At 41.9% G+C, this 14,876-nt stretch overlaps 1 protein-coding gene and 1 pseudogene across 2 annotated transcripts; one reads left to right on the top strand and one right to left on the bottom strand.

Moving 5' to 3' along the window:
• Window positions 1-1,750: 1,750 nt before the first annotated feature.
• RBBP9 (RB binding protein 9, serine hydrolase) lies at window positions 1,751-12,081 on the top strand. The gene is made up of 5 exons (XM_031656539.1): window positions 1,751-1,947; window positions 3,120-3,162; window positions 4,280-4,385; window positions 8,475-8,560; window positions 8,964-12,081. Exons 1-5 carry the CDS (start codon window positions 1,849-1,851, stop codon window positions 9,188-9,190), a joined length of 561 nt encoding a protein of 186 aa, XP_031512399.1. The 5' UTR covers window positions 1,751-1,848; the 3' UTR covers window positions 9,191-12,081.
• A 702-nt stretch (window positions 12,082-12,783) lies between these two features.
• LOC116270781 lies at window positions 12,784-14,732 on the bottom strand (annotated as a pseudogene). Its single transcript, XR_004178994.1, has 2 exons — window positions 13,209-14,732; window positions 12,784-12,913 (listed from the first exon to the last, which is right to left on the bottom strand). The product of XR_004178994.1 is annotated as a 60S ribosomal protein L21-like (transcript).
• Window positions 14,733-14,876: the final 144 nt, after the last annotated feature.

Genomic DNA, 14,876 nt, shown 5'->3' on the forward strand with positions numbered 1-14,876 from the left:
ATCAAATGAGCTAAAGAGTTTACTCACTTGACTAAGCAATTTCTTCATTAATCCCCTACCACTGAATTTCTTTTTTTTTTTCTTTTTTCCTTTTTTTTTCTTTTTTTTGAGATGGAGTCTCACTTTATTACCCAGGTTGGAGTGCAATGGGATGGTCTCAGTTCACTGCAACCTCTGCCTCCTGGTTCAAGCAATTCTCCTGCCTCAGCTTCCTGAGTAGCTGGGATTACAGGCACCCGCCACCATGCCCAACTAGTTTTTGTATTTTTAGTAGAGACGGGGTTTCGCCATGTTGGCCAGGCTGGTGTCAAACTCCTGACCTCAGGTGATCTGCCTGCCTTGGACTCCTAAAGTGCTGGGATTACAAGCGTGAGCCACGGCGCCCAGCCAATGTGGGATACATTTCTAATCATTGCTTCTTTTACTTCAAACCATGGTAAAAGGACCTAACAAATGATGCCTTTCTAGAAGAGTGAAGGCCTCCTGGCAATGTTTTCTTTAACCCATGATGTGGGTTAGAGGAGTCAACCAATGTTTTGTTTTTGACTGATGATGAAGCAACGCATGTACCATTAAAGTTTCTTAACTACATTGGGCCTTCATCTTTTATCTATCAAAGTATAAGGTTATCCATGTATAAGGCTGGCTGCAAACTCCTTCACAAATAAAACTATATCCCATAAGTGCACATAACAGACCCCTTTTCCACTTCTACTGTTTGTAGAGGTATAAGCAAAAAAAAAAAAAAAAAAAAAAAAAATCAAAGATGAGAGTTTTATGATAGTAGAAGTCTTAAGCTGTGAACTTGGGAAAAGCTGTTCACATCAAGCATGCCATTTTCTTCTTGGGAGAAATTTCCCAGGGTAGCTTTACCTCAAAAGTTCCAATGCATGCACAGTTCCAAAAGTGTGGAGGGACCCTTCTCAGTTGCCAGACCATGAACCCAAAGCCCAAGGTCCTGAAGTTTTGTTGTAGTGTGGATGACAAGGACAGTCTTCTCCATGTTTCCAGAAAATTCAAACCATACAAAGCTTTCTTTACCTGGTTAAAATACACTGTAGCATAATAATCTACTGTTATAACATCAGCCCTTTGCATGGGAAAGCTTTTATACAACCAGAATGACAAATTGGAATTCAAATAACAATTAAATGAAATCATTTACAAAATGTTTAAATGGCCCACCAGGTGACCAAATGTACATGAAGCTTTAATTGTCTTCCCAGGAATATGGGACTAAACATTGGTTATAAACTATTTTAAACAATTTTAGTATCACCTGGTTTAATATGAAAATCTAACAAAGTATTTTCTTGGTATTTAATTAAAATTTTTTTTTTGTTTTACTTGGGTTAGTAGCTTTACACAAGGAAACTTCATTCAAAGCAATGAAAAACAACAACCAGGGCTGATACTGACTACTAAAAATTGTTTTAAAATCAGAAGGAAAAATAGTATGGATTTCAGGCGTTCCCAAGTTATAAATGGGTTTTCTGCATGTTTGAAACCAAAAACAAACTTTCCTATAGAAATATCAGTAACTCTAGCAAAGAAATAACACACCCCAAGCATGTCATAGCCTGTCTTAAATAAGGGGAAAACATGAGCGCACTAGTAAGAGGCAAGTAAACGGTGCTTTGCTTTACAATTGAGGGAACCTCGCAGGCTCTGTTCTTGGCTGCCCCACGCAGGCAGGCAGCGGAAGGCAGGCCAAGGAGGAAAGAGCCCGGCCTCCCGGGTCCCCGCAACTACAACTCCCAGGATGCCGCGGCGCAGGCTCCCGGCCGGTGCAGGCTGGACTCAGCTCTGCTGGTCCCGCGCTGAGGGGACTCTGGCCTCGCTGTACTCATGGCTTCTCCTAGCAAGGCAGTGATTGTTCCCGGGAACGGAGGCGGGGATGTGACCACCCACGGCTGGTATGGCTGGGTGAAAAAGGAGCTGGAGAAGGTAAGCGCCCAATGCCTCGCTGCTCGGTGAAGTCAGCCTGCAGCGAGGGACGGCGGGAGGGGACTGAGAGCTGAAGTTTGAACATGCGTCTAATCCCCTCCAGGAAAGCCCTGTGTGTTTTCCTTCCTCTCCCCCGCTGCCTTCTCTTAAACTCTAGAGCTAGTGGTCGAATTTTGGTTGGTAAAACTGCCTGGAAGACTTCTTTGAGGGCTCAGCCGTTAGAGTTGAAGGAACCCCCCTTCTTTGAACTACCCAGGCTGAGCCCCGAGCCCCGCCCCCCGCATCTGCTGCTGGTTCAGATTTGGGACTTCCCAGATAATTTTACATCTTCACTGCTCCTCGCTTCAGCTTTAAAAAAATTAAATATGCTATACTTAATATATACAAAGGATATATGTAACATGCGTCTACATTATGAGGCATAATGTAATGAATTACTAAACTAAAATCTGGGACATCATCTTCCAAACGACCCGTATGTCTACCCATCTCAGACCCGTGCCATCCTGAAGTTTTTTCATCTGCTTCTCTTTTTAAAATTAAAGTACTTTTCAACCTATGAATATACCCTTTAAACAATAGACCGTTCAATTTGGCTTCTTGGTGAGCTTTATAAAAATGGCATCTTACTGTAGGCTGCCCTGTGCTGTTTGATTTTTATTTTTTAACCCTCTTCTGTAACCAGGGGGTAGGTCGGCTCCCTGGGTTGCCATCCTCCAGAGTAGATTGCAGGGCTGTGGCTGAAAACCCTGGTCAGAGCTACAACCCCAAAGTTCAGGGCTGGAGCTTCTGAGAGGATGCTGTCTCCAACTTTCTGTATCACGTTCCTATGCCACGTTTTACCTACTGCCTGGCCCACGGTCTATTTGGCTCCAAGTCAGTCTGTCTAGAACATATTTGTTCATGCCTGTCTATAGATGGAGGGCTGTAGAGGCAAATATGGGTGTACAAATGCAGATATAGGTCTCTCTATAGAGGTCAGCGGAGCTGCCTAGATACAGAACTACAGATGGAGTTGATGCGAAAGGATGGTCACTTAACCTACTTCATTTCTTAACACAAGTTAATACTGAATTGGTAACGATCATATCAGGTGCCTCATTTCTTTTTAGCAAAGTATTAGTTGTAATTAAGCTCTTTATTATAGCTTTTTCTCCCCCCTCATATCATAGATACCTGGTTTCCAGTGTTTGGCTAAAAACATGCCTGACCCAAGTAAGTTTTAAACTTGTTTTTAAACAGCCTCATCTTGTTGGGTTTTGATATTACCATGTTTGTGGTAGAGAACAAGAATATCGTAGTGGAGAAACCAAAGATGCCTATATACCTAAGAAAGAATAAGGCAAGTAGCTTGGGGAGGAGGGTGTGAACCAAAAGCCATAGAAAATTCTAGTAAGGATCAGGAAAGCACCTGGGCATGGTAAAATTTAATTTTCAACTTTGCACCAACTTGATCTTTCCCTTCTGTAAGTCTACAAATATTTTCAGGCAGAATTTGTGGGTATTACATTTGAGGCATACGTATAAAACTTTACAGCATGTGTTTGAGATCCTAATGTTTAAACATGTCGTATTGCTACTTTTGTTCTGGGTATGCCTATGACTTGTCTCAGGAATCCCCTGTTTGGAAAGAATGAATAAATGTGTGTGAATTTTAGAATGTTCCAAGAGTTTTTTTGCTTTTTTTTTTTTTTTTTTTTTCTGAGATGGAGTCTCGCTCTGTTGCCCAGGCTGGAGTGCTGTGGCGTGATCTCAACTCACTGCAACCTCTGCTTCCTAGGTTCAAGTGACTCTTCCTGCCTCCCGAGTTCAAGTCAGCCTCCCGAGTAGCTGGGATTACAGGCGCGCGCCACCATGCCTGGCTAATTTTTTTTTGTATTTTTAGCAGAAATGGGGTTAATTTGGTCAGGCTGTTCTTGAACTACTGACCTCAACTGATCTGTCCACCTCGGTCTCCCAAAGTGTTGGGATTACAGGTGTGAGCCACTGCACCTGACCAATAGCTTTTTTTTTTTTAAGTTTGAAAGTTTACATTAAAATTTCAGAGTTATATTTTATTATTTCCTTAGTATTTTCTTACAAGAACATGGTAAACAAAAAAAAAAAAAAGAGAGAGAAAAGAAAAACTATTTGTCACAACTGTGGACTTGGGTCTTTCAAGTAGTAATACGTAAGCCTTTGGCTCTGTTAACACAGTCCTGTCTCCTGCTGTGGTCCTGCAGTTTTAAAAGTTGTGAATTGCTGAATAGTCGTCTGTTAGAAAGGTGGGGCAGCATTGGATTCAGACTGCCACTATCAAATGACAGACTTTTTCTTTACCCCGAACCTTAAGTTACAGCACGAGAGAGCATCTGGCTGCCCTTCATGGAGACAGAGCTGCACTGTGATGAGAAGACCATCATTATCGGCCACAGTTCTGGGGCCATCGCAGCCATGAGGTGCGATCTTTGTTAAACTGTATCCCCTTTGTGGGCTCCAGCCATGCTTGCTTGAGATATACCTTGTGTATATCTTAAGTTTCTATTGCAGAGGAAACAGTGCTGACCTCTAAAGTGGTAACATAATCTGTCCTAATTCCTTCCTGGTTTTGCTAGTGGATTGAAAAAAAAAAATCTGCTCTTATTGGGATGCAGTGATCCTTTTAAAGCGTAAGTGGCTGCAAACCCCAGTGGCTTCCCATCAGTCAGCTCTGATTCTGTCTCTACAGACTCTCCTTCTCTCCTCCCAGCCAGGTTTACTGACCTCATTGCGGTTCCTGGAACATGCTAAGTACACACACATCTTAGCCTGCTCTCATTCTTCTACCTGGGACCTCTGTCCCTAGACATCAGCATGGCTTTCTATTCCCCTTGAAGTCTGTGCTCAAATGTCCCCTTTAGGTGAGGCCTTCTCTAATCACTCCATGTGAAACGGCTTCCTCACTCTGCTGGCTCCTATCCCTTTTATATCTTATTATCTGCAGCACATTTTTTTTTTTTTTTTTGAGACGGAGTTTCACTCTTGTTGCCCAGGCTGGAGTGCAATGGTGCCATCTCAACTCACCACAACCTCCGCCTCCCAGGTTCAAGCAGTTCTCCTGCCTCAGCTTCCTGAGTAGCTGGGATTACAGGCATTCACCACTATGCCTGGCTAATTTTGCATTTTTAGTAGAGATGGGGTTTCTCCATGTTGAGGCTGGTCTCGAACTCCTGACCTCAGATGATCCACCCGCCTTGGCCTCCCAAAGTGCTGGGATTACAGGCGTGAGCCACCGCGCCCGGTCTATCTGCAGCACTTTTTATCATCTGACATCCTGTTTGTTTCTTGTCTGTCTCCTGCCAATAGAATGTAGACTCCAGGAAAGCAGGGCTTTGTTCAGTCTGGCACTGAAACCCCATTGCCTAGAAGAGAGCCTGGCATATGGTAGATTGTGTCTGCAGTGTCACTCACCTGCGAATCCCTGGTCCTTAGGTTCATGAGCACATCCCTACTGCTCATTAAGAATATTATATCTCCCCTTTTGGCCTTATAAGGCCTAGTGGGTAGCGACTTAGCTGGCTGACTAAGCTAAGTTTAGCCTATAAGGGTTGAGTTTCATATTTGCTAGGCAAAATGACAAAGGATAATAGTTTTTATTTGTCCCAAGCAGTCACTTAGGATGTCACATGAATTGCATGTCAGGGAATCTTGCCAAATTTCATAACCTTTCAGCCACACTGATTAAAGTTACAAGAGTATTTCAGGATGGAGCTACAAAATTATGGTACACTCCTAGTGTAAGGATGTTTATATGCTGCCAGGGGTTGTCTGGAAAACGAAGAGCTCCTTGTATTATTGAATTCTGTCCCAGCTCAAGGCCAACTGCATTTTTCTCAAGCCATGGATTAGTAAAGATGTGCCTGCTTTTAAAGATCCTTGAACTCACTGCAGGATTATTAGCAACCTTCTAAGAATTGACTTCTAAAGTTAAGGGAGACAAGGAGAAAAATGGATGCCAAAACGATTGGGTTAAGGTTGTAGAATTTCTATTGACACAATCATAGAGGACTACCCTACAGATGACTGTAATCATGAAAGGGAAGTTGTGCCTTTACAATGGAGAGATCACGTGGATGTCACCTTAAGCAAATGATCAAACTTAATCTCACCAATAATAGACTGGCATCATTTGTCCCCTGATGTGATGGTGTGGGAAAGACATAGCATCACCTATGTAGTATCCTTGCCAGAAATGTTTACCTCAGTCTAGTTAGGAGGAAACAGACAATCCCATTTAGAGGATAATGTACAAGACAGGCCTAAACTCTTAAACAATGTTAATGTCATTTAAAAGAAAAAATTTAACAGTGACTGAAGAGCCATGAAAATAAAATGCAATGCATAATCCTTGACTAGATCTAGGATTTTAGAATGTTTTAAAGGACGTTTTTGGTTCAGTTGGGGAAAAATGAATACAGATAATATTGCTGTATCAGTGTGAAATTTATTGGGTGTAATAGTGGTACCATGGTTAAGGGAGTGGCCTTCTCAAGAGATACATGCTAAAGTAAGGGTGAAATGTAACAAAATTAATGAATCTCGGTGGTGCTTGTTCTTTTTTTTTTTTTTTTTTTGAGACAGAGCCTCGCTCTGTTGTCCAGGCTGGAGTGCAGTGGCACAATATCGGCTCACTGCAACCTCTGCCTCCCAGGTTCAAGCAATTCTCCTGTCTCAGCCTCCCGAGTGGCTGAGACTACAAGTGCCTGCCACCACACCTGGCTAATTTTTGTATTTTTAGTAGAGAGGGGCTTCACCATATTGGTCGGGGTGGTCTTGAACTCCTGACCTCAGGTGATCTGCCTGCCTTGGCCTCCCAAAGTGCTGGGACTATAGGCATGAGCCACCACGCCCAGCCTAGGTGCTTGTTCTTTAAACGTTTCTGTAGGTTTGATATTTTTCAAAGTAAATGGGGAAAAAAGTTTAGGCCCAAGAACAAAATACCAACGCTAACTCTTTCTTGGCACAAAGGTCTCTTGAAATTATTACTACTATGTGTCTTTCCTTATCCCAGTCTTTGCTGAGGGATACTGCTGTCTGCAAATACTATAATTCTGGTTTTTACCAATAAAGGAGCCTCACTCTACTTGCTCCTATCCTCTTTATATCTTATTATCTGTAGTACTTTTCACCTAGACCTAATCAATCCTAGATCTAGTCAAGGATTATGCATGGCATCTGCCATCCTGTTTATTTCTTGTCTGTCTCCTGCTTACTTTTAATGGCAAAAACTGCAGTGACTTTTGTACCAACCTAATCGTTAGCTGGGTGTCTACTTGCCAGGCACTGTAATGGGCACCAGGAACGCAAAGATCAATAGGACTCATACCTGCCCTTAAGGAGCTGACAGTTATTGAGAGAAATTTACATAAGACGACACAAATGAATAATACAAGGCAATGTGGAGTGTGTGGTACCAAAGGTACATTTCTGGTATTGTACAGTGTTTCTTAAAATACAGTTCACAGACCACTTGCATTAGAGTCATCTGGGTTGAAGGAGGGATCATGCCTTAAAATGCAGATTCTAGGCCTTAATCCCAGCTTTCTGAATCAGAGGCTCTGGGTCTGAGCCTGAGAATCTGCATGTTCACCAACCAAGTGACACTGAAGCATACTAAACGTGGGTGGATTACACATTTTTTGTTTATTGGGAAAGGTTTGCACAAGTTTGAACTACCTTGAAAAATGAGTAGGGGCTGGGCGCAGTGGCTCACACCTGTAATCCCAGCACTTTAGGAGGCCGGGGTGGGCAGATTATTTGAGGTCAGGAGTTCAAGACCAGCCTGGCCAACATGGTGAAACCCTGTCTCTACTAAAAATACAAACTTATCTGGGCATGGTGGTGCATGCCTGTAATCCCAGCTACCCAGGAGGCTAAAACGGGAGAATCGTTTGAACCCAGGAGGTGGAGGTTGCAGTGAGTCAAGATTGTGCCACTGCACTCCAGCCTGGGTGATTTTTAGAGTGAGACTCTGTCTCAGAAAAAAAAAAAAAGGAAAGAAAAATGAGTAGAAGCTCATCCAGTAGCCAGGGTTGGGCCTGTAGTTCTGCAGTTTCCTTGCTATTTTTCACATCAACCTCAACAGCAGATAGCACATGCTTTCTGTAGGCTACCACAAATGAGTTTTTAAGTAGTTTATTGACTTTTTTTTTTTTTTGAGACAGAGTCTTGCTCTGTCGCCCAGGCTGGAGTGCAGTGGCCGGATCTCAGCTCACTGCAAGCTCCGCCTCCCAGGTTTACGCCATTCTCCTGCCTCAGCCTCCCGAATAGCTGGGACTACAGGCGCCCGCCACCTCGCCCGGCTAGTTTTTTTTTGTCTTTTTTAGTAGAGACGGGGTTTCACCGTGTTAGCCAGGATGGTCTCGATCTCCTGACCTCGTGATCCGCCCATCTCGGCCTCCCAAAGTGTTGGGATTACAGGCTTGAGCCACCGCGCCCGGCCAGTTTATTGACTTTTTGGTGATCAGAGGTAACATTTATATTAGCTGACATCCTTTTTCTTTCTCCAGGTATGCAGAAACACATCGAGTATATGCTATTGTATTAGTGTCTGCGTACACATCAGACTTGGGGGATGAAAATGAGCGTGCAAGTGGTAAGTCCAAAGGTAGAAATCTGAGCAAAGCCCTCTCTAGACATGGGGCTGTCTGTTCAGGTCGTAAAAACAGTGCTGTCTTTCAGATATGCCAAAACATTCTAATAGCATAGGAGAAAGATTTACCACCTATCTTTGGATATAAGTTCACACTTTGATTTCTTCCCAAGCCGTAAGTCTAGAATTGAACGGTAGAGGCCTGGTTTTAGTTGAACCATGTACCACCTCTTCATGAGTAACTGTGGTATCAAGCCCTACAGATTTGAAAACAAAAGAATTACTGCTAACTCACACGTAGGCTCTGCTCCTTTGTGTCTCTATGTGGGTCGCCAGTGGGTATTTTAGAATATCCAGAGGGAGATTATCCATGGGCACTGAAAGACTGTTTTTTTTTTCCCCACAGGATACTTCATCCGCCCCTGGCAGTGGGAGAAGATCAAGGCCAACTGCCCTTACATTGTGCAGTTTGGCTCCACTGACGACCCATTCCTTCCCTGGAAGGAACAACAAGAAGTGGCCGATAGGTTGGAAACCAAATTGCACAAATTCACTGACCGTGGCCACTTTCAGAACACAGAGTTTCATGAACTGATTACTGTGGTAAAGTCTTTGCTGAAAGTACCAGCATAGACTGTATGATTTCTGCTATTTCACATCCCAATATAGGGGTAGAATAATATCTACTCTCAGCCGATTACTAGACACATAAAACATCCAGTTAAGTTCCAAAAGTGCCTGAAAAACAAACACAAGTTTCAACGTTCAATCTAAGTTACAAATAGCATTTCCATTTTCCACAGACTCTAAAACTCCCAAATTGCTATGAGCTACCGCAGTATTTTCCTCATTTGGTAAGACACGTAAGGACAGCTTAACTGCCCTTCTCTAACCAAAGTAAGTCAGAAACAGCACCCAGGTTTCCTGATTCCCACTCCTGAGTAAAACGAAACAGGTTTTATGTATGTTGCAGGCGTCACACACTTTGCCTCTTTGAAATCAAACTTTTCCGTTTCATTGGGGAAAGAAAACATGACTGAAAGTCCAGAGTGTTAGCTTAGAGCTCAAAATACTAGCTGCTGTTTCAAGCTGGCCCCGGACATTAAACACTCTGACACTTGTCCCTGAGTCCTTCAAACATGTTGAGAGAGACTGAGACAGGAGTCTTCCAGAGTCAGGAAGGAAGGAGAAGCACAGCAATATACATACATAATATACGTACAACTGACTAGATTTGTTTGAGACAAGAGTGGTGGGATCAGGGCTGTGTGGAGAGCTCATGGCCTGTCTAAATTGTTGCCATGTGGAAATGGGGCAGAGTGTTACCAATTTTCTGATTTTTTGTGTGGAAAAAAATGTCCAAATTATGGTTTTTAAATTTGGGGACTATATATATATACATACACACACATACACATACAATCCATATACATATGAGTATGTAAGTTGGCAATAAGAGTATACATCAAAAAATTTACAAACACTGCAAGACAAATAAAATCCAAGCCATCCATTTGTGACCACAGTCATAAGCATTAACTTAGCCAGGGGCTTTTAGATAATTATCTGTGAAGTCTGAGAAAAGACTAAGATAACCAAAATGAACATAAAGGACGAAATCATGGGGACAATTTGGATTTTGTTCCAAAGTCAAGTGTTTTTAAAAAGAACCTGTCCATACTTCACGTTCTGTTCTATGGAGAACAGAACTTCCGTGGCCCTGTAGAGCTCTTTCAAGCACATTCCATTTTCTTCTGATCATACTTCCTCAAAAAGCCTTTTATTTGGCTGGGTGTGGTGGCTCATGCCTGTAATCCCAGCACTGTGGGAGGCTGAGGTGGGTGTATTGCTTGAGGCCAGATGTTTGAGGCCAGCCAGGGCACATAGCAAAACCCCATCTCTACAAAATATTTAAAAATTAGCTGGGCATGGTGGTGCACACCTCTAGTCCTAGCTACTTGGGAGGCTGAGGCAGGATTGCTTGAGCCCAGGAGTTTGAGCCTTCCGTGAGCTACGATCCCGTCACTGTACTCCATCCTGGGTGATGGAGCAAAGAACCTGTCTCTTAAAAAAAAAAAATTTAAATAAAGAAACCTACCCTTTTTCATTTCCCACCATTTTTTGGCTATTATGATCTCTAAGTGTTACTTCAAATAATTTCCAGTGAATCCACACTTGATGTTCCAGAGCCTGAGTTTGCTGCAGAAGTATCATTTCCTATACTTCATGCCTAAAGGAGATTGAGAGCTATCACTTAAAACCAAAAGTCTTGGTTTTTAAATGTGCTTAGACCAAAAAAAAAAAAAAAAAAAATCAGGAAAGGTACCCTAATTGTTTAACAGCAGTCATCTTTGGGGAATGGGCATTTTGGTAGGTACAATGTGGTGGACGTCCTTCTTCTTATTTATTTATTTTTTTTTTGAGACAGTGTCTTGCTCTGTCGCCCAGGCTGGAGTTCAGTGGCACAAATCTCAGCTCTCTCTAACCTCCGCCTCCCGGGTTCAAGTGATTCTCACGTCTCAGCCTCCCAAGTAGCATGAACTAAAGGCATGCGCCACCACGCCTGGCTAATTTTTGTATTTTTAGTAGAGATGGGGTTTCACCATGTTGGCTAGGCTGGTCTCGAACTCCTGGCCTCAGGTTATCCACCCACCTTGGCCGCCCAAAGTGCTGGGATCACAGGCATGAGCCACCATGCCTGGCCCCTTATTTTACTTTATCCTCCTAAGAGATTATTTGAATTTGTTACACTAAACATGTATTTTATAATAAAAAATAATTAAGATTTAAAACAATGTATTTGACTACTAAAAAGCAAATTATATAAGTCAGTTGAATAATGATGTTGTTAAAGAGGCTGTTTAGCACGAATTTGACCAAATCTGTAGTCAAAGTTTGATTCTACTTGAATTTTTTGGAAATTTGCTGTTTTGTTTCTTACTCTTTGTCTTGTTCTCTGTGAAGTCCTTTCGTAAAAAAACAAACTTACACAATTTAGTTCACAAAACTTTGTTGACCTCTCTGTAGAAATGAAAACTAAATATATGTAATTAAGAAATAATTCTGATACTCTTCATTCCTATAAAAGTAATCTTAAGATAGACCTATAGGATTGTTGATCTTTGCTGCCAAATATAACCAGTAACCACAGCTAGCTGTAAAATTGAAAATTCAGTTCAGTCAAAATAGCCGTATTTCAAGTACTCAGCAGCCACTGCGGGCTATTGGTTACCTTACTGACCAGCCGATATAGGCTATTTCTCTCATTATAGAAAGCTCTATTGGACAGCATTGGTCTAGGACACATATTTTGTATTTTCCCCTCATCTACTATCCAATACTGAGTAATAGTTCAAAGTACAAGTGACTTAATTTGAAATGACTTCTGTTTGGCTATTTCTGTATTGCTTAGCTGATCACCACCAACATCATAGGTCTATACAATTTACTAAATCACCCAACTAAGATCAAGGGTGTTTCATGGGAAAATCCACACAAACTATTCATTAAAAACCTATCATAGAGTCATGGACTGGCATGGTTTCTGTTTGATTCTTTGTGGTCACCATTGAATATACAGGGGCCTCTGTACACTCTGGGGAGTATCTATTCTCAGGTGAGCAAAATACCGAATACTGAATGGAAATCAACTGTAAGTATTAGGACTTCATATGCAACTTGAGTTTTCGGTGCTGTCAGGAGTCTAGAGCCCCACAATTAGTTTTGGTTACAGTTTATCCCTGTAGGATAAGTGATCCATTTAACTATTCATCAGAGGTGCTGTATTTTTAAATAGTCTCTTATCTCCTAATTTTCAGAATTAAAAACATGCCATGGGAAAAAAGTTTGAAGGTTCTCTTTGTTGGTGAGGTAAGGAATACTTTTGTTTTACCCATTGAATGTTAAGCTCTAAAAATCAATCTTTAGCTATAGAGACATAAGACAAAGCCTATATTTAAAACATAAGCTGGTTTCTTCTCATTTCTAGCTCTCTTCCAAGTTCATTTTTCTTACTACATAAAACTAGTGCCTTTTTGATAGGCCAAGTCCCAGGAAGGACAGACATTGTTCTTACCATTCCAACTCTCACTGAGGGTAGAAGAGAAACCCTCTGTAGTTCCAGGTTCCCAAATCCTTCATATATATATATGTATGTGTGTATATATATGTATGTGTGTGTATATATATGTGTATATATATATTTTTTACAGTCCAGAGGTCTTTTATTAACACCTATTATGCCATGAATTCATAGGGAATAGGTTCCAGCAGCTCAGGTTCCTTCCCATTGGTTCTCACAAAGTGTGCTTCTCCGGGTGGAGCAGGCTGGCGCTTCAGTTGAACCCAGGTAACTTTCTATTTTTTTCTGGAGATGGAGTCTTGCTCTGTCACCAGGCTGGAGTGCAGGGGTGTGATCTCAGCTTACTGCAACCTCTGCCTCCCGGGTTCAAGCGATTCTCCTGCCTCAGCCTCTTGAGTAGTTGGGACTACAGGCGCATGCCACCATGCCCAGATAATTTTTGTATTTTTAGTAGAGACAGGTTTTCACCATGTTGGCCAGGATGGTCTCCATCTCCTGACCTCATGATCCGCCTGCCTCAGCCTCCCAAAGTGCTGGGACTACAGGCGTGAGCCACCGTGCCCGGCGAACCCAGGTATCTTTCTCTTGGGCTTCTTTCTTCTTCTGATCATTTTCCTTCACGCGTTTCAGGAAGCTATCTCGGCTCTTAGAGTGCTTAATGTGCTCAATACGCGCATTCTCTTGGCAAGAATCTTGCCCTTGTTTACAATACTGCAAACAGCATGCTGGCGAACATTGTAGACTCTTCCAGTTTTGCCATGGTAATACCTGTGGGGCATTCCTTTTTGAACAGTACCCATTCCTTTGATGTCTTCAATATCACCTTTCTTATAGATTTGCATATACATGGCCAAAGGAACAACTGCGTGTTTTCTAAAAGTCCTAGAGAACATATAGTGGGTGCCACTCCTCTTTCCCTTTGTGTTCATCATTTTGGCGAATTACTGGAAGATGGGAGTTCTGGCCAAAAGGCTATATATCTTATATAGGTATATATATCCAATACTTGAAATAATTTTTGTTACAAAGAGCTAGTGTCATCAAATGCTAATTTGTAGAGCTGGCCAAAGAATGTATTGGACAAAAATTGGTTACTGAGCTGAATTTTATTTTACTGATACCATTTATCTTAAAATAACTCTTCTGATGTCCACTTAGAGCATCTCCAAACTGGTGTTAGAACCCAACCGTCAGTACTAGCGGAGCTTGAATTCCTTTCCATCGGGTCCCATGTTTTTGGCTTGGATACAGAAACTTCTAACTGGAGCTACAAAGTGAAAATATGAAGCTAAAATTCTAAAAAGCCCTACAGTCAACTTCTGTGCAACAATACATCAAATAACCTAGTGTTTTCTATGTGGCTGACGATAGGAACTGAAAGTGCTATTAGAACTGAGGACAATTACGGCTTTCTGCTTAGACATATCTCACCATGATTTTTAGAACAGAGTAAGGAAGGGAAATAAATCTAAAACAGAATAAGAAAAGAATGTTATCCCCTCCCTCAAAATAAAGTGTGAATGGAGGGCATGGAGTATTTTTAGTTTTAGTTAATGCTAGAACAGAATACCATAGACTGGTTTATCAACAATAGAAATTTATTTCTCATAATTCTGGAGGCTGGGAAGTCCAAGATCAAGGTGCTTACAGATTTGTTTTCTGGTGAGGACCCACTTCCTCATTTGTAGATGGCTGTCTTCTCCATTTCACGTGGCAGAAGGGGTGATGGAGCTCTCTGGGTCTCTTTTTATAAGGGCACTAATCCCATTCATGAGGGCTCTTACTCTCCTGACCTATCACTTCCCAAAGGCCTCACCTCCAAATACTATCACATTGGAAATGAGATTTCAACATTAGAATTTTGGGGGCACACACAACATTCAGTCTACTGAAGACATTAAATAAGAATCTAGGGTAAATTCTAAGAAAGAGTACATTTGAGTTACAGAGTGAAACATAAGACTTTAAGAAAGAAGGAACAGTGAAAATATTCTCTTTAGGATGAAAATGATATATTTATGTACTGAAAATATATCCTTGACAGTAGTCATTGGGTTTGAAGTAAGTATGGTAGCATAGTCTCCTAAAAGAACATTTCTGGCCGGGCGCGGTGGCTCAAGCCTGTAATCCCAGCACTTTGGGAGGCCGAGACGGGCGGATCACGAGGTCAGGAGATCGAGACCATCCTGGCTAACACGGTGAAACCCCGTCTCTACTAAAAAATACAAAAAACTAGCC

This window comes from Papio anubis, chromosome 16, assembly GCF_008728515.1.
Source record: "Papio anubis isolate 15944 chromosome 16, Panubis1.0, whole genome shotgun sequence".
NCBI classification, from domain to species: Eukaryota; Metazoa; Chordata; class Mammalia; order Primates; family Cercopithecidae; genus Papio; species Papio anubis.